Source organism: Scyliorhinus torazame, chromosome 30 (assembly GCF_047496885.1).
Source record: "Scyliorhinus torazame isolate Kashiwa2021f chromosome 30, sScyTor2.1, whole genome shotgun sequence".
NCBI lineage: Eukaryota > Metazoa > Chordata > Chondrichthyes > Carcharhiniformes > Scyliorhinidae > Scyliorhinus > Scyliorhinus torazame.
In genome coordinates, this window is record NC_092736.1 from 17,723,094 (window position 1) to 17,750,046 (window position 26,953).

Consider the following 26,953-nt stretch of genomic DNA (forward strand, 5'->3'; position numbering starts at 1 on the left):
GATGTAGCATTCCTACATCTCGGCATGAAGCTCTAGGTTCAATCCCACGTCAGGACTTAATTATCAAAATGAATTGGGTACTCTAAATTTTTTTTTTTTTTTTTAAAGGACTTTATTATCAAGGAACGCGTGTTTGTAACATGCCCAAACAGGTCGATTATCAGGCAATTGAATGCTTCCAATATGCCTGATGGCAGGAGAGTTACCTGGTCAGCCATCTTGCAGAAGGCAGAGCAAACCACTGCCGCACTTCGCCAAGTATTATCATGAACCAATCCAATGGAAGCTCATGGTCACCAATGCCATTTTTGGGCCTGGTAGCTGAGGAAAGAGGAGACACGTAGAAACACGAGGATTCACTCAAAGGAAAGACGTTCAAAGTCGATAACTGGGAACCCTAGGGGTGTAAGTACATAATTTGCTGAAAGTGCATGTCCGAGTAGATAAAACTAGGAGCACAGGCTGCAACACTAAAAATGTAATGGCACATTTGCCCAGAAAACCAGTTAGGCTGAATTCAGAGCAGTGTTTTAGAAATTCCATTATAGAAAGGATATCAAAACTATCACAGTGTTAGTGCAACTACTATTTGTTTGGTAGTTGGAGTGAGGACCAGTGTTCCATCCAATTATTTTACTTGGTAACTTGATATTCTTTCTCCCTTTCAGATCCTATATTTAAAAAAAAAAAACGTGGGCACTGATATTCTATAATAGAAACATCAAATGTTGACCAAATATGGCAGGTCAGGGTTAGAAAAAGACAACTCCATTCATTCGGATAATAATCCAACTCCCTCCTAACTGCCCGGAGTGTACAAGCCTCCACCACACTCTCCATCCCAGATCCCGACCCTTGTTGCGAGAAGAAATATTGTCTCATCTCTCCATTGCTTCATTTGCCAGTCACCTCAAAATTCGTGCTCCCCGCTTCTCAATTCTTCTGCCAATGCGAATAGTTTTTCATTGTCTCTGTCCAGACCCCTCATGATTTAGAATCATCGAATCCCTACAATGCAGAAGGAGGCCATTCAGCCTATTGCGTCTGCACCGACCCTCCAAAAGAGCACCTGATCCCCGTAACCCCACATAACCTAACCTTTGGACTACTGGCATGGTCAATCCACCTAACCCGCACATCTTTTGACTGTGCGAGGAAACCAGAGCACCCGGAGGAAACCCACGCAGACACAGGGAGAAAGTGCAAACTCCACACGGGCAGCCACCCGAGGTCGGAATCGAAGCCGGGTCCCTGGTGCTGTGAGGCAGCAGTGCTAACCACCCTGCCACCGTGCCTCCCTCATTTAAATCTCCTCCCCTATACTTCGATTAGCACTATGGCTTCACAGCGCCAGGGTCCCAGGTTCGATTCCCTCTTGGGTCACTGTCTGTGCGGAGTCTGCACGTCCAGTCCTCCCCGTGTGTGCGTGGGTTTCCTCCAGCTGCTCCGGTTTCCTCCCACAGCCCAAAGATGTGCATGGGTAGGTGGATTGGCCATGCTAAATTGCCCTTAGGTTAGATGGGTTACGGAGATAGGGTGAAGGTATGGGGTTAAGTAAGGTGCTCTTTCCAAGAGACGGTGTTGATATGATGGGCAGAATAGCCTTCTGCACTGTAAATTCTATGATTCTATGATCATTTTTTAAAAAACTTTTTTAGGCAATGCCTGGTCAGGATTGCCCAATTGAGTTTCATTACTCGCTTTCGAAAGGCTAAATGCTTGCAGGAGATAGAACTGCAGGGAGTATGGGGAAAGGGCTGGGGAGTGGGACTGACTTGAATGCTCCGGAAAAGAGGTGGTGCAGATTCGATGGGCAAAATAGCCCCCTTCAGTGCTCTTCCATAACCCTATGACTCATGAGTTCCCATTTTGCAGGAGAGTTCAGGTTTTACAGGTTTTGGTAGCTGTGCCAAAGATGGGTCACGTTCGCTTTGCAGTTCATGCTTACCAGTTTACACAGCAAGTCTTCTGAGAAACAAGGTCCGATTGTTGAGGGGAGGGGGCCTTTGAAGTCCATGCTGAGGCGTTCAAAGGGACGGGAAGCCTTTATCAGGTGCGCCCTCTCTGGCCGGTAGAAGTGCGGTTTGCACTCCGCGCAGATTTGGCAGTCCCTGGTGGCTGTCCTGACCTCCTCGATGGAGTAGGGCAGTTTGCGGATCTTAATAAAGTGGAAAAAGCGAGTGACCCCCGGGTGGCAGAGGCCCACGTGGAGGGCTCGGAGGCGGTCCACTTGTGCGGTGGCACATGTGCCGCGGGACAGGGCATCAGGAGGCTCGTTTAGCTTCCTGGGACGATACACGATCTCGTAGTTGTAGGTGGAGAGTTCGATCCTCCACCGCAAGATCTTGTCGTTTTTTATTGTGCCCCGCTGTGCATTATCGAACATGAACGCCACCGACCGTTGGTCAGTGAGGAGAGTGAATCTCCTGCCTGCCAGGTAATGCCTCCAATGTCGCACAGCTTCTACTATGGCTTGTGCCTCTTTTTCGACCGAAGAATGGCGAATTTCGGAAGCATGGAGGGTACGGCAGAAGAAGGCCATGGGTCTGCCCGTTTGGTTGAGGGTGGCGGCCAGAGCTACGTCAGACGCGTCGCTCTCGACCTGGAAGGGGAGGGACTCACCGATGGCGCGCATCGTGGCCTTTGCAATGCCTGCTTTGATGCGGCTGAAGGCCTGGCGGGCCTCCATCGACGGGGAAGGTTGTGGACTGGATCAGGGGACGGGCTTTGTCTGCATAGTTAGGGACCCACTGGGCGTAATAACTGAAAAACCCGAGGCAGCGCTTCAGGGTCTTGGGGCAGTGAGGGAGGGGGAACTCTATGAAGGGGCGCATGCGTTCAGGGTCGGGGCCTATAACTCCATTTCGCACTACGTAGCCGAGAATGGCTAGACGGTCGGTGCTAAATACGCATTTATCCTTATTATACGTTAAGTTAAGGATTTTAGCGGTCTGGAGAAATTTTCGGAGGTTAGTGTCATGGTCCTGCTGGTCATGGCCGCAGATGGTGACATTATCGAGATACGGAAACGTTGCGCGGGAGCCGTACCGGTCAATCATTCGGTCCATCTCGTGTTGGAAGACCGAGACCCTGTTAGTGACACAAAAGGGAACCCTTAAAAAATGATAGAGCTGCCCATCTGCTTCGAAGGCAGTGTATTTGCGGTCACTAGTGCGGAGGGGTAGTTGATGGTAGGCGGACTTGAGATCCACTGTGGAGAAGACCTTTTATTGCGCGATCCTGTTTACCAGGTCAGATATGCGGGGGAAGAGGGTACGCGTCCAGCTGCGTAAACCTGTTGGTGGTCTGACTATAGTCAATGACCATCCTATGTTTCTCCCTGGTCTTTACCACCACTATTTGAGCTCTCCAGGGACTGTTGCTCGCTTCAATGACCCTTTCCCTCAGTAACCTTTGGACCTCTGACCTGATGAAGGTCCGGTCCTGGGCACTATACCGTCTGCTCCTGGTGGCGGCGGGTTTGCAATCCGGGGTGAGGTTCGCAAACGGGGAAGGCGGGTCGACCTTAAGGGTCGCGAGGCCGCAGACAGTAAGGGGGGGGTATAGGGCCGCCGAATTTGAAGGTCGGGCTTTGCAAGTTACATTGGAAGTCCAACCCCAGGAGTGTAGCCGCGCAGAGGTGCGGCAGGACATACAGGCGGAAATTGTTGAATTTCCTGCCTTGGACCGTGAGGTTTGCTAGGCAGAACCCCTTTATCTCCACTGAGTGTGAAACAGAGACCAGGGAGATTCTTTGGTTTACATGGTGGGTAACAAGTGAACAGCGCCTTATCGTGTCGGGGTGTATAAAGCTCTCCGTGCTCCCAGAGTCGATCAGGCAGGACGTCTCGTGGCCGTTGATGAAGACCGTCGTCGTTGCTGTTGAGAGTGTCCGAGGTCGATTTTGGTCCAGAGTCACCAAGGCCAGATGAAGTAGTTGCGGGTTTTGATCGGGCAGCGTGTAGTCGGCCGTGCCGGGGTCCTGGGGCCCCATCCAAGATGGCGTCTCCCATGGGTCGCGCATGGTGGTCGGGAATGGACAAAATGGCAGCGCCCATCCGTCCAGCGTGGTGTCCGAGGAACAAGATGGCCGCATCCGTGGGTCGCACGTGGCCTTAGGATAGGGGGGTGGCGGTGAATGCTGGCCGCCTGGGGCCCGAAGAGAAGATTGCTGCGGCGGTCCGGAGTCGCCGCTGGGGACCGCGGCCACCGCTCGTGCCTGGCAGACCCCCACAAAATGGCCCTTCTTGCCATTGGGGAAGTGCGGGCCGGGCAGTGCTGGCGGGGGTGCTTCGCCTGCCCACAGAAGAAACAGCGGGGCCCGACGGAGGTAGTGGGCTGTCTTACAGCGCAGGCCTGCGGGGACACGGGGAAAGTCTGTGGGGCTGCCCCTGCGGGGTGCCACGCTGCCCAGGGGGCCCCGGCGCGGTCGGGCACATAGGATTGCGCGTTTCTGGAGGCAACGTCCGTGGAGCCTGCTAGGGCCCGTGCCTCTCTAAGTCCCAGGGTGTCTTTTTCTAAGAGCCGCTGGCTCTGAGGAGCTCATACCTGCTACGAAGGCATCCCGGATTAGGGGTTCTGTGTGCTCGCTCCCCGAAACTTGCGGGCAGCCACAGTTTCTGCCCAGCACCAGTAGCGCGCGGTAGAACTCCTCCAACGATTCCCCGGGGCTTTGCCGTCTTGTTGCAAGCAGGTGACGTGCGTAGACCTGATTTACAGGGCGGATTTAATGTCCTTTTAACAGTTCGATCGCTGCATCAAAGTCCTCCGCCTCCTCGATGAGGGTGTAGATCCCAGGGCTTACCCTTGAATGCAGAAGATGCAGTTTGTTTTCTCCTGAGGGGGTGCCTCCGGCCGTCTCGAGGTAGCCTTTAAAGCACGCCAGCCAGTGCTTGAAGATTGCCGCCAAGTTCTCTGCGTGGGGGCTGAGTTGCAGACACTCCGGCTTGATTCGGAGATCCATCCTTTCAGCTTAAGTCGTAGTCTATTAAATTGATGCACGATCAATTACTATTAAAACGAGGTAGTAACATAACTGAAGGCTTGATTGACTAGAACTGTTCCCCATCAGCTTCGGTACAGAATGAGGGCTGCTGGGACGGCACCGGTTCTTATACCCCGCTTGTCAGGGCGGAACTACATACAAAACAGCCAATGGTAAACTCCTCGGTTTAACTAATGGTCTTCAGCCTCTCGGGTACTGCAATACCTGATAATACCACAGTATTATATTTCACTGCGAGAATCCAGGCACTAAGAGAAAGAGAGCTTGGAAAGATGCTGATGTTCAGAATGTTCTGTTCTACCGGACAAAGAGCAGACTGTCTCGTGGGTTTTCTGCCCATTGAGGCATCGCTCGGATGGTAAACAGGTTGACCTGGCAGCTGCATCGGGCAGAATTGGAAATGGGACTGACTGAATCATCTTGGGCGAGGGAAAATGCCAGCCAACATTGTTTTCAAAAAGCTTCAGGGTGAGAAAGCCAACATTGAAGATGGCGTTTCTAAGGCTTGGGAAAGAGATGTGATGGCACAGTAGTGTGGAGAATTGAACTCGCAGGTCACCTCAAAGAACTGCGGACTCTGGAAATCTGAAATAAAAATGAAGAGAAATTACCAGAAGTGCTCAGCAGGTCAAGTAGTCTCTGGAGAGAAACCGAGTTCATGGGCGCGCTTCTCCAGCCGCATTGCTCTCGGGCGAGAGCGTAACGCGGCCGGAGAATCGCGGGATGGTCCTCCAGCGGACCTCCCGACAGCCTCGCGGGATTCACCCAAGCCCCGCGAGACGTTCAGAGTCGGAACTCCGCCCATAATGGGCGGGGCCAAGTGACGCTCACGGAAATGGGTCGTAAACTTATTTACGACCTACCTTCCTGGGATCTGCCGGCCTCTGCAGGGAGGCTGCAGCCGGGCGCCGGTCTGTGCTGGTCCACAGAAACGTGGACCAAGTGGAACGGCACCCAGGGGATCTGCCGGGCCAGTGGAGACCCCGGAGTGGTCAGGGAAAGTGCAGGGCGGCTCCCTGTTCCTCCCCCTGGAATTCAGACACCTTGGCAGTGCCCAGCCGGCACCCTGGCACTGCCAAGGTGCCTGGGTGGCGCTGCCAAGCTGGCAGGAGAACTGCCTGGGTGGCAGTGCAAGAGTGCCCGAGTGCCAGGGGGGTCATGTTCATGAAATGACGGTGGAGGGGAGTTTTAAAGGGTGGGGAGTGCAGGGTGGGCAAGTAGGATCCTCTGGGAGGTTGGAGGGGTGATAGGTTGTGGTTCTGGAAAGGAGGGGGGGTTGCTGTAGGAAGGCTTGGGAGGGGCTGAATAGGGGGGACCCCCAGGCACCCCATAGCAGTGTGTCCTCACTTGGGGGGGGGGGGGGGGGTGGAGTAGTGCCCATGTGTGTGGAGGAGCACCCACAAGCTCACTTCGAGATCGGGGCACCCTTCCCAAATGGCAGCCCGGTTCAGCTACCCAGTGCTAAACAAAATTCAAAGTGTGGGCTAAACCGGTGAGGAACTCCCCAGGGCCATAAGTGTCGTTGAATCGCGGCTGGGAACTCGCCAACAGGGCGGGCGGGTAACTCCCTGAAAAAGCCGCCACAAATTAACCTGCCTACCATGGGATAGGAAATTCACACTCAACGTCAACAGGCCTCTGGCTGGTCCTTTCAATTTTCCATCCTGCCCACAACGATTCCTGTCGCAGGCGGGATTCGTAAAATCTCAGCCACCATTTCTGGTCGAGATGACCTTTCATCAGATTCCAATGAAACTTCCAGGAACTCTGGCGTTTTCTCCGAGCTCCGTCACAGATAATGGTAATTTGTGCTGTTTGCCATATTGATCACTATCCATCGAATCCACTGAATTACTACAGTGCAGAAGGAGGCCATTCGGCCCGTCGAGCCTGCACCGACCCACCGAAAGAGTACACCATCAAGTCCCACTTCCCCGCCATAATCCCGTAGCCCACTAAACCCTCCTAACAACTTTGGACACTAAGGGGCAATTTAGCATGGCCAATCCACCTAACCTGCATATCTTTGGACTATCGTTGTATTCAATCGCAAGGGAATATGCATAATGAGGGCCCAACATTCCTACTTGGTTGAAGATTTGTGAATTACAAATGGCTTGGCTTGTTTGGAAAGAATTTTTACTGATATTTAAAAAAAAACCTGCAAAGTACGTACTACTGAAGCTTTTCATCTTGCACTCATCAGGGTAGCTGCGTAAGATAAACCAATAGAAAAGCGAACAACAATCTATACTATATGAGAAGAGAGTGCTGATTGATTGGCAGACAGACTCTGATAGGTACAGGCATTGCCAAGGAGAATGCAGCAGAGCACAGTTAACTGTTAACTGCCAAGAAGTATTCCTCATGGACACCTTTATGGTGATTTTGAGATAAATTAGGTTACTTAGGAGCTGCAAAACTTGGACTTCTTTAAAATAGGTTCTTTGCTGGTTTCCAAATTATATTTTATTCATCTTTAAAAACAGATTCAGTTGATACAGGAGTGCGAAACTGTCCCAATCATGGTATCACTCTTCCCTTACATGCTGGATTAAATTGAAAGGCTCATTACAGGTTAAATGTATCAGAATAATGGGCTGGAACTTGATCCAGGTGCTGTTTGGAGATCTGACAAGAGACCCCCTTTGAGGAAGGCGAGCTGTATTAAGTGCCAATTAGACACGTAAATAGTCAACGGTGGGATCGAGCACGTCGCATTTGCACACTGAGGAAATCTCGGCTGACACTGTTTTCTTATCCTTGCAGCGCATCATACTTTACGAGTGGCTGCCGGCCTTCATTGGACAGAATGCGAGCACATATGGAGGTCAGTGTGGTTGATGCTTTCACAGCAACTCCATTGTGGCAAGCTAAAACAAGCAAATCACAAACGTTTCGAGAAAGTGATGTTGAGCATTTCCGACTGGCTTTCTGTTTTTTTTCCAGGCTACCAGAAACAAGTAGATCCGGGTATCTCACCTGAATTTCAGTCGGCGGCTATTAGAATAATCAACTCCCTGGTTCCACCAGGCGTCTACAGGAGGTAGAGACGAGGATTACGTTGACTTAATATTTCTCTGGGTGACTCCGTGAGCTTGCTTGGTTTCTATTGCTTTGATGGAATCTTTACTTCAGTGTGTAGTATAAGGACCTGGTAGATAAAGGGTGCGATGCAACAGCCATGCTGCTCCCGAAAATCAAACGCCCCCCCCCCCCCCCCACCGCATCCCCCTACCCCACCCCCACCCCACAGCTCCCAGGATCTACCCGGCAGGCCCTGCGATGTGAATCCCACTCGCAATGGGGCGGGATTATTTTTGGCAAATCTGCATATTAGAGCGAGGCAGGAAGCCTCATCCTAATGTTCAGATTCCCCGAGGAACCTGAGGCTTTGGGATTCAAGCCCTTCACCTCAGAGACCTCGGGCGAGCGCTGTTTGGTACAGGTACCTACAAAGGGGGACCAGATGGAAGGGCACTCGGAGAGCCCAGCTGCATGCCCTTTGGGCAGGGTGGGTACCAGCCTGGCGATGCCAAGGTGCCCGGGTAGCATTGCCAGCTGGCATGGGCACTGCTGGGGTGGCAGGTTGGCACTGCCAAGGTGCCAAGCTGGCATTTTGTGCATTTGCACGATCGGGCTGGGATTGCCTGGCGTGGGTGGTGAGGGGGTGGGGGGGCTGGGACTCTCCCATATTGCGTTCAGGTTGTGGATGAGGTGAGGGATCGTTTTGGGGGCCCCGGAGATCGGCACACCATTTATAAATGGTAAAATGGTGCCCCGATCTCTCGCTACAATGGGGAGTTCTGGCGAGCAAATCTCCCCACTGTACAAAACGGGGCTATGTGCGACCTCGACTGCGCATTTTCCATTCAGGTCCCTTATTCAACACTAGTCGTGGCCAATGGCGGTACAAATAATGCGCACTCGGGCGGGAATAGAAAATCCCGCCCAATGTATACACTTGGAGTATAGTGTTCAATTCTGGTCGCCACACTACCGGAAGGATGTGGAGGCTTTAGAGAGGGTGCAGAAGAGATTTACCAGGATGTTGCCTGGTATGGAGGGCATTAGCTATGAGGAGCGGTTGAATAAACTCGGTTTGTTCTCACTGGAATGACTGAGGTTGAGGGGCGACCTGATGGAGGTCTACAAACGTATGAGGGGCATAGACAGAGTGGATAGTCAGAGGCTTTTTCCCAGGGTAGAGGGGTCAATTACTAGGGGGCATAGGTTTAAAGTGCGAGGGTCAAGGTTTAGAGGAGATGTACGAGGCACGTTTTTTTACACAGAGCGTAGTGGGTGCCTGGAACTCGCTGCCGGAGGAGGTGGTGGAAGACGATAGTGACGTTTAAGGGGCATCTTGACAAATACATAAATAGGATGGGAATAGAGGGATACGGACCCAGGAAGTGTAGAAGATTTTAGTTTAGACGGGCAGCATGGCCGGCAAAGGCTTGGAGGACCGAAGGGCCTGATTCTGTGTTGTAATTTTCATTGTTCTTGTCCTTTGAATGTGTCTACATTTCTCTAAGTAACACCAGTAACTCAACTTCAAGATCAATTCACAGAATTATAGAATCCCTACAGTGCAGAAGGAGGCCATTCGGCCCATTGAGTCTACACCGACCCTCCAAAAGAGCACCTGAACCTAGACTCACTCCCCCACCCCATTCCTGTGGTGATGGGTGTTCTGAGGTACAGATGAACCAACACGGTTGTATTTGGTACAACGCTGTTTTATTTCAACTTGTTATTTACAGTTCTGTCTTGATACTCTGCACGTGGTGACTCCCTGTGTGTGTTGTTAATCAGGTCCTGTCCTTGTCCTGGTCTCCAGATCTACTGGCCACCAGGTGTCGTGTTTCTTCTCTTATACTGTCTCTGTCCTTGTCTTTGATTGGCTGTCGTGTTATGTGTGCTGATTTGTCTGTTGGTCTGTCTGTCATGATGTGTGTGTTTGAATATCATGACAATTCCCATAACCCAATAACCCCGCCTAACCTATGGATACTAAGGGGCAATTTAACATGGGCAAACCACCTAACCTACATATCTTTGGAATGTGGGAGGAAACCGGAGCACCCGGAGGAAACCAACAGAGGCACGGGGAGGACATGCAAACTCCACACAGAGATTCACCCGCGGCCGGAATCGAACCCTGGTCCCTGGTGCTGTGAGGCAGCAGTGCTAACCACTGTGCCACCGTGCCTATTATTTATGAAACAGTTTTGGACCTTTCTCATGTCTGGGGATACTGTCAACCAGTTGATAGAGATTGATTGATTTGACTAGTAATTAACTCCATTAACACTGAACAATGTGCTGCCAGAAAATTAAAAGACGAACCCGCTCGGACCGTGTTTTTGTTCTGCATCTAGAAATTCCTAAATTCTAATTGTTCCGGAACTGGATGTAAGTGAAATGCATAAGTTGTTCTGTAATTGAGTGTAATGCCAATACTAGCTCCGATTTGGCTCTTCCAGGACCAAAGAGTGCCGGTTTCGAAATGTTACGAATGTTAACAGAGAAGACCAAGCATTTCGAGTGTGTAATAACTTCTGGAGCAGAGAGGTACGATGATGTAACGGTCACAGGACAGAACGGGAAATTAAAATGGCGTGACTTTAAATACCCACCACAGCAAGTTGTGAACTGGAGTTTAATTAACCAGCTTATCGGAGCAACAGAAAGAGAAAACTATCACGATGCAGATGGAATACAATGTGGCAGGCGCTATCTAATTTGGTCTGAAAGATTTAAAAATAGAAAACATCATTTTGAAGGTTGAGATTCTGGAAAATGTTTGCATTCGGAGAGACCTGGGTGTCCTGGTACATGAATGGCCGAAAGTTACATTCAGGTGCAGCAAGCAATTAGGACGGCAAATGGTGGGTTAGCTTTCATCACCAAGAGCTGGATTATACCACATGCCATTTTTCCCACCCACACCCCCTTCCCCCAACCAGACTAAAAAGTGGGTAGTGATGCTGACGGCCGGACGGCCATTTTACGATAGGAGCAGTATTAATTGTCGAGAGGGCCAATGTCCCACCTCAGAGAGCTGTCTGCCAATCTGATTGGCCGGCAGCTGCGTATCGCAGAATTGTTACGGCCCAGAAGGAGGCCATTCGGCCCATTGTGTCTGCACCAACTCTCCAAACGAGCACCGTGACTTAGTGCCAGTCCCCTGTGATTTCCCCAGTACCCCGGCACATTGTTTCTATTCCAGTGATCATCCAATGCCCTCTTGAATGCCTCGATTGAACCCGCCTCCACCATACTTCGTGCGTCCCAGACCCGAAACTCTCTCAGCACAGTTTCTTCTTTTGAAAATCACTTTAAATCTGTGCCCCTCTCGGTCATGATCCTTTTACGAGTGGGAACAGTTTCTTCCCGTCTACTCTGTCCACCCCCCTCATGATTTATAACATCTCTAACGAACCTCTTCTTGGTTGTCTTCTCTCCAAGGAGAACAGTCCCAACCTCTCCAATCTATCCTCATAACTGAAGTTTCTCAGCCCTGGAACCACTCTTGTAAACCTTTTCTGCTCTCTCCAATGCGTTCATACCCTTCGCTGTAGTGAACTATAGTTTCTTGGAGGGCCGAAGGGCCTGTTCCTGTGCTGTACAGTCCCAGCAGTGCGAGACTCACCAGCACCTTTTCCTGGGCAACTAGGTTAATAATAACTCTGGCCTTGCCAGCGACGCCCCCATCCCATGGAATAATCTTTAAAAAGGCTCAGAGCAATGTAGTTGACTCTTAACTTCTCTCTGAAATATTTGCCACCTCTTGGCTGCCACCAGCATCCTCTAATTAGGGATGGGCATTATAGAATGATGGCCTTGCCAGCAAAGCCCACATCCTGAAAATAAATACCAATGTCACCCTCTCATTTTACGTTAATATTATGGAGGGCAAGATCAGAGCAGTAATAAAAGTTTGTGGCACTTTTTGCTAACGTGTAAATCAAAATACAATCAATGAACATTCTTACAACTGTTAATCTACTTTAAGGATATTTATTTGCGGCACTTAATTGTTACTGGTTGATATATTTCTCACCCATTTACTTGCAAGCTTTGTTATTTTCTTGCTGCTAGAATCCGAATTTCAAAGGACCACAGGACATAGATGATGTGATTCTGGGGATGGCTTCTCAAATTGCAGAACGGGAGGACAATATTGTGGTGTCAGATCTAAGAGGTAAAAATCTTTCAATCAGGGTTTAAAAAATAGTTGCCGGGGTTAAATTCGAGAGATGCCAGAAACAGCTAAATTAACTGGGGCCCTTTGAGAGCCAAAAGCAAGTTAAAGATGTATATGGAATCCCTTGGGACGTGCAACTTGGCCCTACCTATTTTAGTCGTATTTGTGTGACAGAAAACAGAGTGTGCGTTAACTGCAACAGCAATTGGCTACTGCGCCAATTGGTGGTTCACTGAGGTGCTCTCCTCCCTGGTACAAAGTGCATTAAACAGATACCCCAGAAAGCCCTATAATGCTTTTAAATGTTGCATGATGCAAGCATTATTTAACGTTGAACGATAAAGGTTCTATATTACTTCAAAATATTTAAGCTTCACGCACCCCCACTCAAGCTGTATCAAGTGGAAAGCAATGGGTTATAATGACTGAAAATGTTGTCTTGCTTAAATTGGACACAAATGGGGGCAATTCCCCGACCACGTTGTGCCCACAACAAATCCTGCTGTGTTGGGAGAATTGCAGGAGAGCCCCAAAATGGGATTTGCACCGCGCTCAAATCAGTTCTCTAGGCTGCTCCAGCTGGCGTGATCAGGATCTCGCCCAGAACCCGATCACAGCTCATTTGCATTTATTTTAATCTCTGAAACGAGATTAAAGTTTAATGCAGCAGCCTCCTGGTATTCACCACCCCACCCCCGCCTCCCCCCAACCCCCACAAGCGGGAATTGACCCGGGTGTAAATCTTGACTGGATCCTAAAAGTGGGGACCAGGCACCAGGGACAGTGCGAAGCAAGGGGGTGAGTACCCTCTCTATATTTACCTCCAGGGTGCAGAGGTGGGCGCTCTGGGGGTCTTAGGCTGACTTTAGTGACTCAGTTCGAGGGTCTTTCCCGGAAATGGAGGCCTTGTGGCAAATCTTTCCTCTGTAGCCTTGAAAACCATTAAACTCTCTTCCAGAATGTCAATTTAAATGATCTGTTGGATGAAGTTAAAGTCTTCCTTCTGTAGCCTTCAAACCTTTGTCTCTCCCAGCATGTCAATATCAATGTGCTGTCGGATGAAGGTAAAAGTCTTCCTTTTGATGTGTTGAAAACCTGTGAAGTGCTTTGTTCACATTCAGTTCCATTCCCCTTTAACTTTTTCAAGCCTTTGGGCTTACTGAGAAACCTAAAAGCTTTGAACTGCATTATTTACATTCAATTTCACAGTCCATTGCCTTTTGCAAGCCTCTTGATTAACAGGTCCAGGCTACTTCAAAGGAAGGTTGGGCTTTCTCGGCTTTTATAGCTCTTCAGTCCATTAACTTTGAAGTGCACGGGCAGCACGGTGGCCTAATGGTTAGCACCGCTGCCTCACGGCGCTGAGGTCCCAGGTTCGATCCCGGCTCTGGGTCACTGTCCGTGTGGATTTTGCACATTCTCCCCGTATCTGCGTAGGTTTCGCCCCCTACAACCCAAAAATGTGCAGAGGAGGTGGATTTGCCATGCTAAATTGCCCCTTAATTGGAAAAAATAATTGGATAATCTAAATTTTTAAAAAAACTTTGAAGCACTTCCCCTTTTGAGCAGATGTGGGCAGCACGGTAGCACAAGTGGTTAGCACTGCGGCTTCACAGCACCAGGATCCCAGGTTCGATTCCTCGCTGGGTCACTGTCTGATGGTGTGGAGTCTGCACGTTCTCTCCGTGTCTGCGTGGGTTTCCGTTGGGTGGTCCGGTTTCCTCCCACAGTTCAAAGACGCACAGGTTAGATGGATTGGCATGATAAATTGCCCTTCGTCACCAAAAAAAAAGGTTCTGGGGGGGTTAGGGTGGAAGTGAGGGCTTAAGTGGGTCGGTGCCGACACGATGGGCCGAATGGCCTCCTTCTGCACTGTATGTTCTATGTTGTTTCGAACTGCAGTTTGTTTCTGCTGGGGTTTCCTCTGTTCTGAAGTCCTTCCTAGAAAGACCAGGTGTTTTGACTGAGTACTGCCCCCTGACACCCAGGCAGTGTCAAACTGGCAGTACCAACCTGGTGACAACAGTGCCCTGGTATATTCTCCATGGCAACATCTCAGCCAATTGGAATCAACTAATCCACCATTCAGTGCCTTTTTCTCATGCAGTGCATATACTGTTTCTTCTGAAATCTGACATTCTTGCCTCTGTGCTGCTAAGTGCAAGATGAAAAGCTTCGATAACGTGACTCTTTATTCAGCAATATTAAAATCTAACCAGTTTTCGTTCTTTTTTTGCACTCTTGTATTGGTGTGGGAACTACATTGTACCCTGCCATTCTACTGTTGGTTATTTGGGCTTTTTTAAATAGCATGCAGTCTTGCTGATTGAGGTATTTACCTTTTACAGATTACGTGTATGGACCAATGAGGTTTACAAGATCAGACTTGGTTGCTCTCGATATCCAGAGGGGGAGAGACAGTGGTCTTCAAAGTTACAACCAAGCTCGTCGACTCTTTGATCTCCAGCCGATTACAAACTGGTCAAATATCAACACTCGCCTCCACAGTGAGAATCCAGAGGTTAGATTACCGCTGACTCCTGTCTTGAAAAGAATAAACGTTGCTAAATGTAAAGCCATGTGTCTGTTAAAAATACAATTCTCCGCAGAGTGAAAAGCACCAGTGAGACATCTGCCTCTTAATGCAATAATTGTCCATAATATTCCACTACTACATCAAGTTGAAGTGCACGGGGAAAGTCGACCTTTCCTAGGATCTCAAGATAACGAATGCATCAACCTCCTTTGCCTCTGCTATCTTCGAATGTTGCCTCGTGAAGACCATTCAGCCCATTGTGCCTATGCTAGCTCTTTGAAGGAGCTGTTAAATTAGCCCCGCACTCTCACTCTTTCCCCGTCGCCCTGCAATATTTTCCATTTCCAGTGCATATTCAATTTGTTCTTGAACGTTTTTTTTTAAACTAAGGGGCAATTTAGCGTGGCCAAATCCACCTACCCTGCACATCTTTGGGTTGTGGGGGTGAGACCCACGCAGACACGGGGAGAATGTGCAAACTCCGCGCGGACAGTGACCTGGGGGCTGGGATCGAACCCGGGTCCTCGACCTCGTGCTAACCACTGCGCCACCCTCTGTTCTTGAAAGTTACTATTGAATCTGCTTCCAGTCCCTTTCAGGCAGACCATTCCAGATTATCACCCCTCAGTGTTAAATAAAGATAGTTGTCATCTCCCCCCTGGTTCTTTCATCAATGTTGCGACTTCTGGTTATTAACACAACGAGCAGTGGAAACAGTTTTTCCCTATTGCAGTAAAGCTCCGTGTAATTTTGAAGACCTCCATTAAATCACCCCTTAACCTCCTTTGCTGTATCGAGAACAATCCCAACTTCTTTCTTTCCCACACCACATTGATATTATTCGGGCAAACCTCCTCTGCCCACCAGTCAAAGTCTTGACACCCTCCCTATACTGTGGCACCCAGAACAGGACAATAAGTTGGGGCTTAAACAGCAATTTAGAAATGTTTAGTATAACTTCCTTGTTTTTATACTCCACAAACTATTAAAACTGAACCTTGGCAGGCCTGACCAAGGTTTCCGACCTGCGGTCCGGTGTGCAGAGTCGGGGAATTTCACGGTTTGGCGAACCCGACCTTTAACATTTTTCAATCGGGGCGGGGGGTGGAGGGGGGGGGGGGGGGGGGGGGGCGTGGTGGAGGAGGAGCGGGCTGGACAGAAGGTCTGCCTCTATGCCCCGGCACAGTGTTTGAATAGAACATACAGTGCAGAAGGAGGCCATTTGGCCCATCGTGTCTGCACCGACCCACTTAAGCCCTCACTTCCACCCTATCCCCCTCACCCAATAATCCCTCCTCACCTTTTTGGACACTAAGAGGCAATTTAGCATGGCCTATCCACCTAACCTGCACGTCTTTGGACTGTGGGAGGAAATCGGAGCATCCGGAGGAAACCCACGCACACACGGGGGGAACGTGCAGACTCCGCACAGGCCTAGCTATTATTTTCAAAATAAATTTTGAAAAAAGAAGAAAACAAAAAATCTTTCTAGTTCTCACCCCCCTCACTCTCCCATGCACACCCTATGCCCCATCTGTGCCAATTCATGCCTTCCAACCACCTTCCCATGGTTCTTCATAACCCCATGCCAACTTAATGGCAACACGTTCAATGCATTTGCCTCACCCACCATCCTTTTTCCTTCCCCCCCCTCCATGTCAACTCACCTTGTATGCTTGGACACTTCCTTGACAGCTTCAACACTTTCTTGATGGTTTTAACATCTGAACAGTCCTTTAACGTGGGTTTGTGCATAAATAGTGCATCATCTGTTTACTTGTAACAATCCAAAAGGGTGCTTTACTTCTAATAAGGGGGCCCGGGACCCTATCCAAAGGGGTACCTTACCATTCCAAAGGGATACCTGACTATCCAAATAAATGCATCAAGTTCAGATCTCTCCTTACCTGGTCTAATCTTCACACTCTGGGTTTCACACTTCTGGCCTACCAAAATCCCATAGGAGGCAGCGGCGAATGCACAAAACCTGGCCCGACTCCACTTCTGCCCCAGCGAATTTGGGAAATGCCAGATTAGGGGGTGGGTCTTAGAAGTTTTGGGCATTTCTGGGCCGAAGACTTCCTGATTTACGTTGCTTTCAGCAACTATTGTCTACGCCCGCAATGCTTTCCACATCATGCCTGTGGGCCACTTCATCAAGGCTCCTCAGCAGGAAAGGCAGACCATCAGCAGAATCGTGCCCCCCGAAGCGAAAAAGTGAAGAAAACGAATGAGGAAACAGAGTGAGGGAAGCTATTTCCATTTGTGTCAGCTCCAGCTCCATGGTGGTACTTCTGAGTTAAGTTCCAATCCAGGGAATTGGGCACAAACTCCGGTATGACACCGAATCTGGCGCAGTACTGAGGGAGTGCTGCACTGTCTGGAGAGGGCGGGGGGTGGGGGGTTCAGATCAGCTGTTAAAATGAAGCCTCATCTGCTCCCCCTGATGGGAGATCCCATGGCATTTTAGGTTCCAACGTAAATAGCATTCATTTATTCAGACTCTTGCGTATACAACAAATGAATCATTTTGCTGATCTTCTTTGACTAATGCATTGTCTCTCCTGTACCCCAGCTCTTCAACCAGTTGGCAGCACTGTACAAGAATGATATTTCCAAACTGGAGATGCTGGTTGGAGGCTTTCTAGAAAGTGGTGGCGACTCCGAGCGACTCTTCCCCACCCTCATAAGAGACCAGTTTGAACGCATACGGGACGGAGACAGATTCTGGTTCGAAAATACCAAGAATGGGTGAGCAGCGGCCTCGTTTGTTTGTACTTCCCGCTTGGCAGGTCAATTAGTGAGGGCTATTTGTAAGTAGCGATAAACCTTCCTATGACCCACTCTGGAGAGAAGGTAGCAGTCTGGGAGAACTGCTGACACTGCTCCAGGTGTAAACCCCAGCAGATGAGATGCTTTCAAACAAAACAACATGGTCATCAGGGTGCCACTCTCTTCAAAGTTAGTGGAAAATCTAGAGAAGGATGTTAATTCTGACACTCTCCTCAGGAGTTACTTTGCTCCCCAACAATCCAGCAGCCTAATCTTGAACTCGAGAAAGGAATTTCTGCCTGGTTGATGTTGGTCTTTTTTGAAAATCAGTAAACATTCTTTAGTACTCCAGTACTTGAAGGAATACATTGATAAAGTACAGAATGTGATATTTTGATGAGTGCCTTTGACAAGTGACATCTTAATTCGTTCCCCGTAGGCTATTGAGTATTTTTCTTCAACAAGAGCTTTTTACTATATTTAATATCAGTTATAATTCACACGCTACTTTGAAGGAATAGCATTTTTGCACAAGAGCCAGTGGTTGAATTGGGGAGCATTTGCTGTAAAGCTTTTGCTTTATGCTATTTCGGGGCTGGTTTAGCACAGTGGGTTAACCAGCTGGCTTGTAATGCAGAACAAGGCCAGCAGCGCAGGTTCAATTCCCGTACCGGCCTCCCCGAACAGGCACCGGAATGTGGCGACTAGGGGCTTTTCACAGTAACTTCATTGAAGCCTACTTGTGGCAATAAGCTATTATTATTATTATTATTATTATTATGAGAGATTTGGCTACATGCGCACCTTGAACATTGACACGTCTGCATAACAGATGTAATTATGAACAGATCCTATTACCTGGCATATCTATCCATACATCTAGCATCGCTGGAGGAGGGGGGTCTTAAACAGGGGGCTGGTAAAAAAAGAAGTGTAGGTGTAGGACCGTGGAAGCACAATCTCAATGAAAATTAAAAGGAGGGCTCATTGACTGGCTGATAACCTATAAATTGCATCTCCTCTAGACTTTTCACTCCAAGCGAAATTGAAGATATTTGGAATACCAAATATGCTGATGTATTGCTGGTGACAACAAATGCAGAGCCTCAGGATATTCAGCGTGACGTTTTCTACTTGAAGGACGGTAAGCAGCAAGTGCCGAGGCAAAACAGGCCTTCAGCAATAAGCTAACGGGAAGCAAGATGTTAATTTAGATATCTACCAATAGTTAGACTCTGGAGTCTTGTAAATAAAAAGGCAAAACTGACATCTGTTGCAAAGTTTGGTTAGTCCCAGAATTGGCTACATTTACACTTCACATGTCTAGAAATGTGCAGCTCCAACAACACTCAAGGAGCTCAACACCACCCAGGACAAAACACGCCGCTCAATTGGCACCCCATCCACCATCTTGAACATTCGGCCCCTCTGCTGTCCATGTACTATTAATCACTGTGTATGGCAATTGCTAGTAAAACATGTGACATTCATTATCCTATAAAGGAGTGGCAGGGTGGCGCAGTGGTTAGCACCGCTGCCTCAAGGCGCCGAGGACCCGGGTTCATTCCCGGCCCAGGGTCACTGCCCGTGTGGAGTTTCCACATTCTCCCCATGTCTATGAGGGTCTCGCCCCCACAACCCAAAGATGTGCAGGGTTAGGTGGATTGGCCACACTAAATTGCCCCTGAATTGGAAAAAAAAAAGAATTGTCTACTCAAAATTTAGAAAAAGAAAAGTTTATCCGCCAAATGCAGACAGCTGGAACATTTTGGTGTGAGAGATTCTTGTGGCTTAGTAGCTGTGAGGGAGTGCCTTACAATAAACCCGCTTGTACTGGGCGGTACAGTAGCATAGTGGTTAGCACTGTTGCTTCACAGCGCCAGGGTCCCAGGTTCGATTCCCGGCTTGGGTCACTGTCTGCGCGGAGTCTACACGTTCTACACGTGTCTGCGTGGGTTTCCTCCGGGTGCTCCGGTTTACTCCCACTGTCCAAAGATGTGTGGGTTAGGTGGATTGGCCATGCTAAATTGCCCTTAATGTCAAAAAAAGATTGACTGGGTTACGGGGTTAGGGTGGATATGTGGGCTTAGGTAAGATGTTCTTTCGTAGGGCCGGTGCAAACTCAATGGGCCGAATGGCCACCTTCTGCACTGTAAATTCTATGATAATTCTATGATTCTTCCACCTTGGGCCCTGGTTGTAAGTAACAAATGGTAGTGGAGGATGAACCTTAAGCTTGATGATTGACTGCTGTATATGAAGCCTTTAGTCTCAATCCTCTGAGGAAAAGCAAATGTGCTGTTGCTGACAATGGAAGTCACGGAGCGGCGGAAGTACGGAGCAGGATTGCAAGTTTGTGACTGTCCACCTGTTATTTTCTGACTCTGAACCATGTCAGCGATGGAATGCTGAAGTTGAAATGTGGATGTGGGTCACTTCCGTCAGCCTGAAAGAAGCAATGTATGAAAATCGCATTATCGTTACCACCCAAACACAAGATCAGGAGTAAAGTATTTTACGAGTGAAAAGTGGATGATCTGTCAATGAAAGTTCCATACCAGGGGACTGAGCACACACTCCAGTCGGACAGTGAACCGAGTGCAGTCCTGAGGGAGTGCTGCACTGTCCGGGGGAAGGGTTCAGATCAGCTGAACTTTCTTTTACAATTTGTGGATACGTTTAACAAAGAGGACGAGTTACTTGAGGCAGACGAAACCTGGGTAATCTTCGATAGGTTTAGGAAATCCGAGCATCTGTCCATGGAAAAATATATCATGGAATTTGATAAATGTTACAAGAGACGACAGAGATTTGCACCTGAAACTGACAGGATACTGCGAGGCCTGGATAGAGTGGGCGTGGAGAGGATGTTTCCACTTGTAGGAGAAGCTAGAAGCAGAGGACACCATTTCAGACTACAGGGACGATCCTTTAAAACAGAGATGAGGAGGAGTTTCTTCAGCCAGAGGGTGGTGAATCTGTGGAACTCTTTGCTGCAGAAGGCTGTGGAGGCTTTAGGATTGCTAAACTGAATGTAGACCTAGTGGAGCAATCTAGAACGAGATGTGACAGATATAGGTTGAGAGGCGGTAGATTTAGAACTGAGATGAGGAGGAACTGCTTCTCGCAGAGGGTGGCGAATTTGTGGAACTCGCTGCCCCATAGTGCGGTGGAATCTGAGTCATGAAACAGTTTTAAGGAGATCGATATATTTCTATTTTTTTTAAATGTGTTAAAGGGATATGTGGAACAGGAGTGGAGGTGGATATGAGACCAGGAAGAGATCAGCCATGATCTGATTGAATGGCGGAGCAGGCTCAAAGGGCAGAATTGCCTACTTCTGCTCCCAATTCCTATGTTCTTATGGGTACTCCAGTACAGCAGATGGGAAAAATTGGCAAGTGTTGTCCATTGGCTTGGTAGGCCGAGAATGAGTTGTAAAATGCAGATTAGCTGCGGAAGAAGCACTGGACGGGGGTTTACTTGGCCAATATATTGTTAAAAATATAACAGGAAGGGAAATGTGAGAAATATTTACCCATCGTGTTCTGTCAGCGACTTGGTCCCTTTGGGAAGGTGTTCAGTCAGCAAAGAATGTAATTGAGAAAAGGCTAAAAATAGACTGAGCCGGAACAAAATAAATGTTTGAGAGAAGGGAAATCACTAAAATACAATGGGTTAACACAAGCCACCAGCTATTGGACTGTAATTTGAAAAAGAAGTGCCTGCTCTAAGAAATTACTAAATGTATTAGAAAAGGGGCATTTTATGTTAAAAGATGACGGGGAAAATAATTTCTGTTTCTTTCACAATGGCTGATGTATATTTGGTAAAGGAATTGTGGGATCGAGAGGTGTGCACATGTGGGATCATTTATTTCTGTTCAGCTTCAAAAGAATGTTCTTTGATTTATTTTCTTTCGAATCTCAAGGAAATGAGGGGAATCTGTCAATGTTCTGTTAATCATTGTGTGTGGCAATTACCTTGTTAAGGGAACTGATCGTTAAACACGTGACATTGATTATCCTATCAATACAGACATCTGGAACACTTTGGTGTGAGAGTGTCTTGTGGGTTAGTAGAACCTACAGTGCTGAAGGAGGCCATTTGGCCCATCGGGCCTGCACCGGCCCTTGAAAAGAGCGCCCTACTTAAGTCCACGCCTCCACAGTTTCCCCGTAACCCGGTGACCCCCACCTAACCCTTTTGGAAACTAAGGGAAATTTAGCATGGCTATACACCTAACCTGCACATCTATAGACTGTGGAAGGAAACCGGAGCATCTGGATGAAACCCACAAAGACACGCGGAGGACGTGCAGATTCACACACAGACAGTGACCTAAGCCGGGAATCGAACCTGGGACCCTGGAGCTGTGAAGCAACAGTGCTAACCACTGTGCTACCGTGCCGCCCTAGTTGTGAGGACGTGACATACGATAAACCAGCTTGAACCTGAAAGAGCAGGCAGGATTGATTCTTCCACCATCGCCCCGGGTGTAAGTAACATCCACCACCGATGCACAGTAGCAGCCGTGTGTATCATCTACACGATGTGCTGTAGCAATTAACCAAGGTACCTTTGACAGCACCTTCCAGATTTGAGACCTTCACCACCTAGAAGGATGCAGATGCATGGGAACCCCACTACCTGCAAGTTCCCCTCCATAATACATACCCTTCAAAAATACACACCACCCTGACTTGGAAACATAAGAGCATAAGATATAGGAGCAGAATTAGGCCACTCGGCCCATCACATCTGCTCCGTATTCAATCATGGCTGATATTTTTTCTCATCCCCATTCTCCTGCCTTCTCCCCATTACCCCTGATCCCCTTATTAATCAAGAATCTATCTATCTCTGCCTTAAAGACACTCCAGTGATTTGGCCTCCACAGCCTTCTGCGGCAAACAGTTCCACAGATTCACCACCCTCTGGCTGAAGAAATTCCTCCTCATCTCAAAGGATCATCCCTTTTGTCTGAGATTGTGCCCTCTGGTACTAGTTTTTCCTACGACTGGAAACATCCTCTCCACGTTCACCCTATCCAGGTCTCGTAGTATCCTGGAAGTTTCAATAAAATCCCCCCTTATCCTTCTCAACTCCAACGCGTACAGACCCAGAATCCTGAACCATTCCTCTTACGACAAGCTCTCCATTCCAGGGCTCATTCTTGTGAACCTCCTCTGGACCCTTTCCAAGGCCAGCACATCCTTCCTTAGATACAGGGCCCAAAACTTCTCACAATACTCCAAATGGGGTCTGACCAGAGCCTTGTACAGCCTCAGAAGTACATCCCTGCTCCTGTACTCTAGCCCTCTCGACATGAATGCCAACATTGCATTTGTCTTCCGAACTACCGACTGAACCTGCACGTTAACCTTAAGAGAATCTTGAACAAGGACTCCCAAGTCTCTTTGTACTTCTGATTTCCTCAGCACTTCCCCATTTAGAAAATAGTCTATTCCTCCTTCCAAAGTGCATAACCTCTCACTTTTCCACATTGTATTCCACCTGCCACTTCTTTGCGCACTCTCCTAGCCTGTTAAAGTCCTTCTGCAGCCCCCTGCTTCCTCAATCCTACCTGTCCCTCTACATATCCCTGTATCAGTATCGGTGTTCCTTCACTGTCGCTGGGCGAAAAGCCTGGATCTCCCTCCCTAACAGCGCAGTGGGTGTACCTACAACTCATGAAGTGCAGCGGTTGAAGAATTCAGCTCACCACCTCCTCCTCACGGGAAATTAGGGATGGGCAATAAAATGCTGGCCTGGCCAGCACCCGCCCACTTCTCATGAAAGAATAAAAATAACATTTTCCATTTGAACATCTTCCTGTCCAATGTTTAAAAGAAAAACAAGTGCAGACATTGTGTCAAATAATCAGTGCTCCAGTCTTTAAGATGCATGAATACACATGAATGCAGAGTTCAATTACCAAGACACTCTGCAACTATTCGACTGCATAATCGTTTTATTTTTATTTTGATACTCTTAACAGATAACAGTTAGAAAAGTGATCCTCGCACACGTCTGTCTGAATATTTTGATAAATCAAAGGAATTCCTGCATTGGTATGTTTAAGAAGTGTTTCATCACAATTCCTTTACTGATTCTTATTTTTTATGCTTGCAGGGGACCCATGTGTTCAACCCAAGCAGCTGAATGATACTGACCTGGAGCCCTGTGTAAAAGTCAGCACAATGCATTATTTTCAAGGCAGCGGAGCAGGCTTTGGAATTCTTATTGTGGCACTTTGTTGCTTCCCCTTAGGTTGGTACATGTGGGGCCGGACTATTCGTTTGGGAGGCTAAGTGCTGATGCCAGCGGAGCATGTGTGGTCTTTTACCACCGAAAAATAGGCGTGAAACCCTCACCGATTCCAGTGGTACCGGTGAGGGGCTAGCTCCGGCGCCGACTGAAACCCCACCGCCCGTGCCGAAAATGGCCGGGTTCCGGCCGCGACGTACAACCTGGCGCCGGCTGTGGTGACCCCAACCCGCCAACCGCGACCCCACAGCCCACCCCCCACCAGTTCCCCCAGCCCTTGTAGAGCCCCCCCCCCCCCCGGCCAGCGGCATGGATCCCGACAGAGTGTGGCGGCGCCGGACACAGTCCGCAGCCGTCACGTCGGGATCCCATGTGGTTGGGATCACATGTGGCCCACGCCGTCGAGAACTCGGCACATCGGAGGCAGCTTGAATATTGTCCAGGCCTTGCTGCATACAGATGCGGACAGCTTCAGTATGTGAGGGATCGCGTATGGTACTGAATATTGTCCAGTCATCTGCTAACATCCCCTTTTCACCCTTCATAATGGAGGGAAAGTCATCAGTGAAGCAGTTGTTCGTGGGACTCTACCCTAAGGAACTCCTGCGGTGATGTCCCGGCATGTAGGATCTTGGCAGCCGAAGGCATGGCCACCAATGGAGGAACGATTAAAATTTGGGATTCACACGAATCTAGAATTATTCACCTGAGGAAGGAGCAGTGCTCCAACAGCTATTGATTTGAAACAAACCTGTTGGACTTTAACCTGGTATTGTAAGACGACTTACTGTGCCCACCCTAGTCCAACGCCGGCATCGCCACATCATATATAAAGCGCAAGTGAATCCCCAGCTAAAGTCCGCTACCGTAACACAATTAAATATTCAACTATGCAATTATTATTGATCTCTGCATTAATACAACATGATAAATTATGTTTTTTCTATTACCAGCGGCGTTGTTACTGGCTTTCTCTGTATCTGCTTTTCGAAAGAAAGAAAAGAAAAAATTGCAGAAAAAAAGAGTTTCTGTGAAGACGTCAACGGCTTCAGGAAATAAAATCCGAGGTATGAATTATAAAATTGCGAAATAAAATATTTTATGTGGTGGAGTTGCAACTTAGATTGCTGACTCGACCTTCTCGTTGCTAATCATGGATGAATGGTTTCACTCCACTTTTGAATTTATTCGAGGCAGAGTTGGACAGCGTTTTCTGGTGGATGAGGGAGTCAACGGCTGTGGAGCGGGCAGGCAGGAAAATGGAATCAAACGGATCATCCAATGATCTTACTGAATGGTGGAGCAGGCTCGAAGGGCTGAATGGCCTTCTCCCGCACCGAAGTACTCCGTTCCATTTAATGGAGGCAGTTCCCCGAAATATTGCAAACGTGTTGAGATGCCAGATAGCTGTGGACTCTATTATAACCCCAACCCCTCCCCAAAACACTGAACACAAATGACTTGTCAATAAATGCAGCAATGTAACAGGAACAAAGAATAAATATAAACATCACCATTTCTATTTTTGTTCAGGCAAGATGAAAGACTCCGGAGTTGAAGAGGCGGCTGCTCCCGCTTACCTCCATTTTATCAATGGCTTCGGTGGCCATTACATCCTGGAGTTGTCCCCTCTGATTTCTCACAGCTTATAAACGTTCAGGTCCCACATGTTCTTCTTCAAACTACATGCCCACTGTGTTGAAATCCAGGTTGTTAGAATTCTATTAGGATTCATGGGCAAAATTCTCCCCCAACGGCGCGATGTCCGCCGACTGGTGCCCAAATCGGCGCCAATCAGACTGGCATCGCATCTTTGGGGGCCGAGCCCCAACATTGAGGGGCTAGGCCGGCGCCGGAGGGATTTCCACCCCGCCAGCTGGCGGAAACGGCCTTTGTTGCCCCGCCAGCTGGCGCGGAAATGACATCCTCGGGCGGCGCATGCGCGGGAGTGTCAGTGGCCGCTGACAGTTTCCCGCGCATGCGCAGTGGGGAGAGTCTCTTCCGCCTCCGCCATGGTGGAGACCGTGGCGGAGGCGGAAGGGAAAGAGTGCCCCCACGGCACAGGCCCGCCCGCGGATCGGTGGGCCCCGATCGCGGGCCAGGCCACCGTGGGGGCACCCCCCGGGGTCAGATCGCCCCACGCCCCCCCCCCCCAGGACACCGGAGCCCGCCCACGCCGCCTTCTCCCGCCGGTAAATACCTACTTTAATTTACGCCGGCGGGACAGGCAATTTCTCGGCGGGACTTCGGCCCATCTGGGCCGGAGAATTGAGCGGGGGGGGAGAATTGAGCCAACCGGCGCGGCCCGATTCGCGCCCCCGCCCAATCTCCGGTACCGGAGACTTCGGCAACCGGCGGGGGCGGGATCCACGGCGGCCAACGGCCATTCTCCGACCCGCTGGGGGGTCGGAGAATGACGCCCCATATCTTTTGCATATAATCTACAAGCTTATAATATTTTGATATAACGTTTGGATAGAGGATTGGCTGACTGGAGTGGGGATAAAGGGGCCTTTTTCAGGATGGCAGCTGGTGACTTGTGGTGTGCCCCAGGGGTCTGTTCTGGGACCACAACTTTTCACAATAGACATTAATGATCTGGAAGAAGGAACTGAAGGCACTGTTGCTAAGTTTGCAGATGATACAAAGATCTGTACATTGAGGAAGCAAGGGGGCTGCAGAAGGATGTGGACAAGCTAGGAGAGTGGGCAATGATGTGGCAAATGAAATACAATGTGGAAAAGTTGAGGTTATGCACTTTGGAAGGAGGAATTTAGGCATAGACTATTTTCTAAATGGAGAAATGCTTAGGAAGTGCTTGGAAAGGGTCCAGAGGAGGTTCACAAGAATGATCCCTGGAATGAAGAACTTGTCGTATGAGGAACGGTTGAGGACTCTGGGTCTGTTCTCTTTGGAGTTTAGAAGGATGAGTGTGGATCTTATTGAAACTTGCAGGACATTGCGAAGCTTGGATAGAGTGGATGTGGAGGGGATGTTTCCACTTGTAGGAAAAACCAGAACCAGAGGACACCATCTCAGATTAAAGGGACGATCCTTTAAAACAGAGATGAGGAAGAATTTCTTCAGCCAGAGGGTGGTGAATCTGTGGAACTCTTTGCCGCAGAAGGCTGTGGAGGCCAAATCACGGAGTGTCTTTAAG

General features: G+C 48.8%; 1 protein-coding gene across 1 annotated transcript in view; it reads left to right on the forward strand.

Moving 5' to 3' along the window:
* The window catches only part of LOC140404405 (dual oxidase 2-like), a 150,824-nt gene that overhangs the window by 48,990 nt on the left and 74,881 nt on the right, over positions 1-26,953 (forward strand). The window contains exons 8-16 of the mRNA XM_072492898.1: positions 7,775-7,835; positions 7,955-8,051; positions 10,492-10,579; positions 12,110-12,212; positions 14,564-14,736; positions 17,327-17,502; positions 18,549-18,667; positions 23,659-23,796; positions 24,747-24,860. Of these exons, the coding sequence (XP_072348999.1) occupies positions 7,775-7,835; positions 7,955-8,051; positions 10,492-10,579; positions 12,110-12,212; positions 14,564-14,736; positions 17,327-17,502; positions 18,549-18,667; positions 23,659-23,796; positions 24,747-24,860 (1,069 nt within the window). The remainder of the gene's footprint in view (positions 1-7,774; positions 7,836-7,954; positions 8,052-10,491; positions 10,580-12,109; positions 12,213-14,563; positions 14,737-17,326; positions 17,503-18,548; positions 18,668-23,658; positions 23,797-24,746; positions 24,861-26,953) is intronic.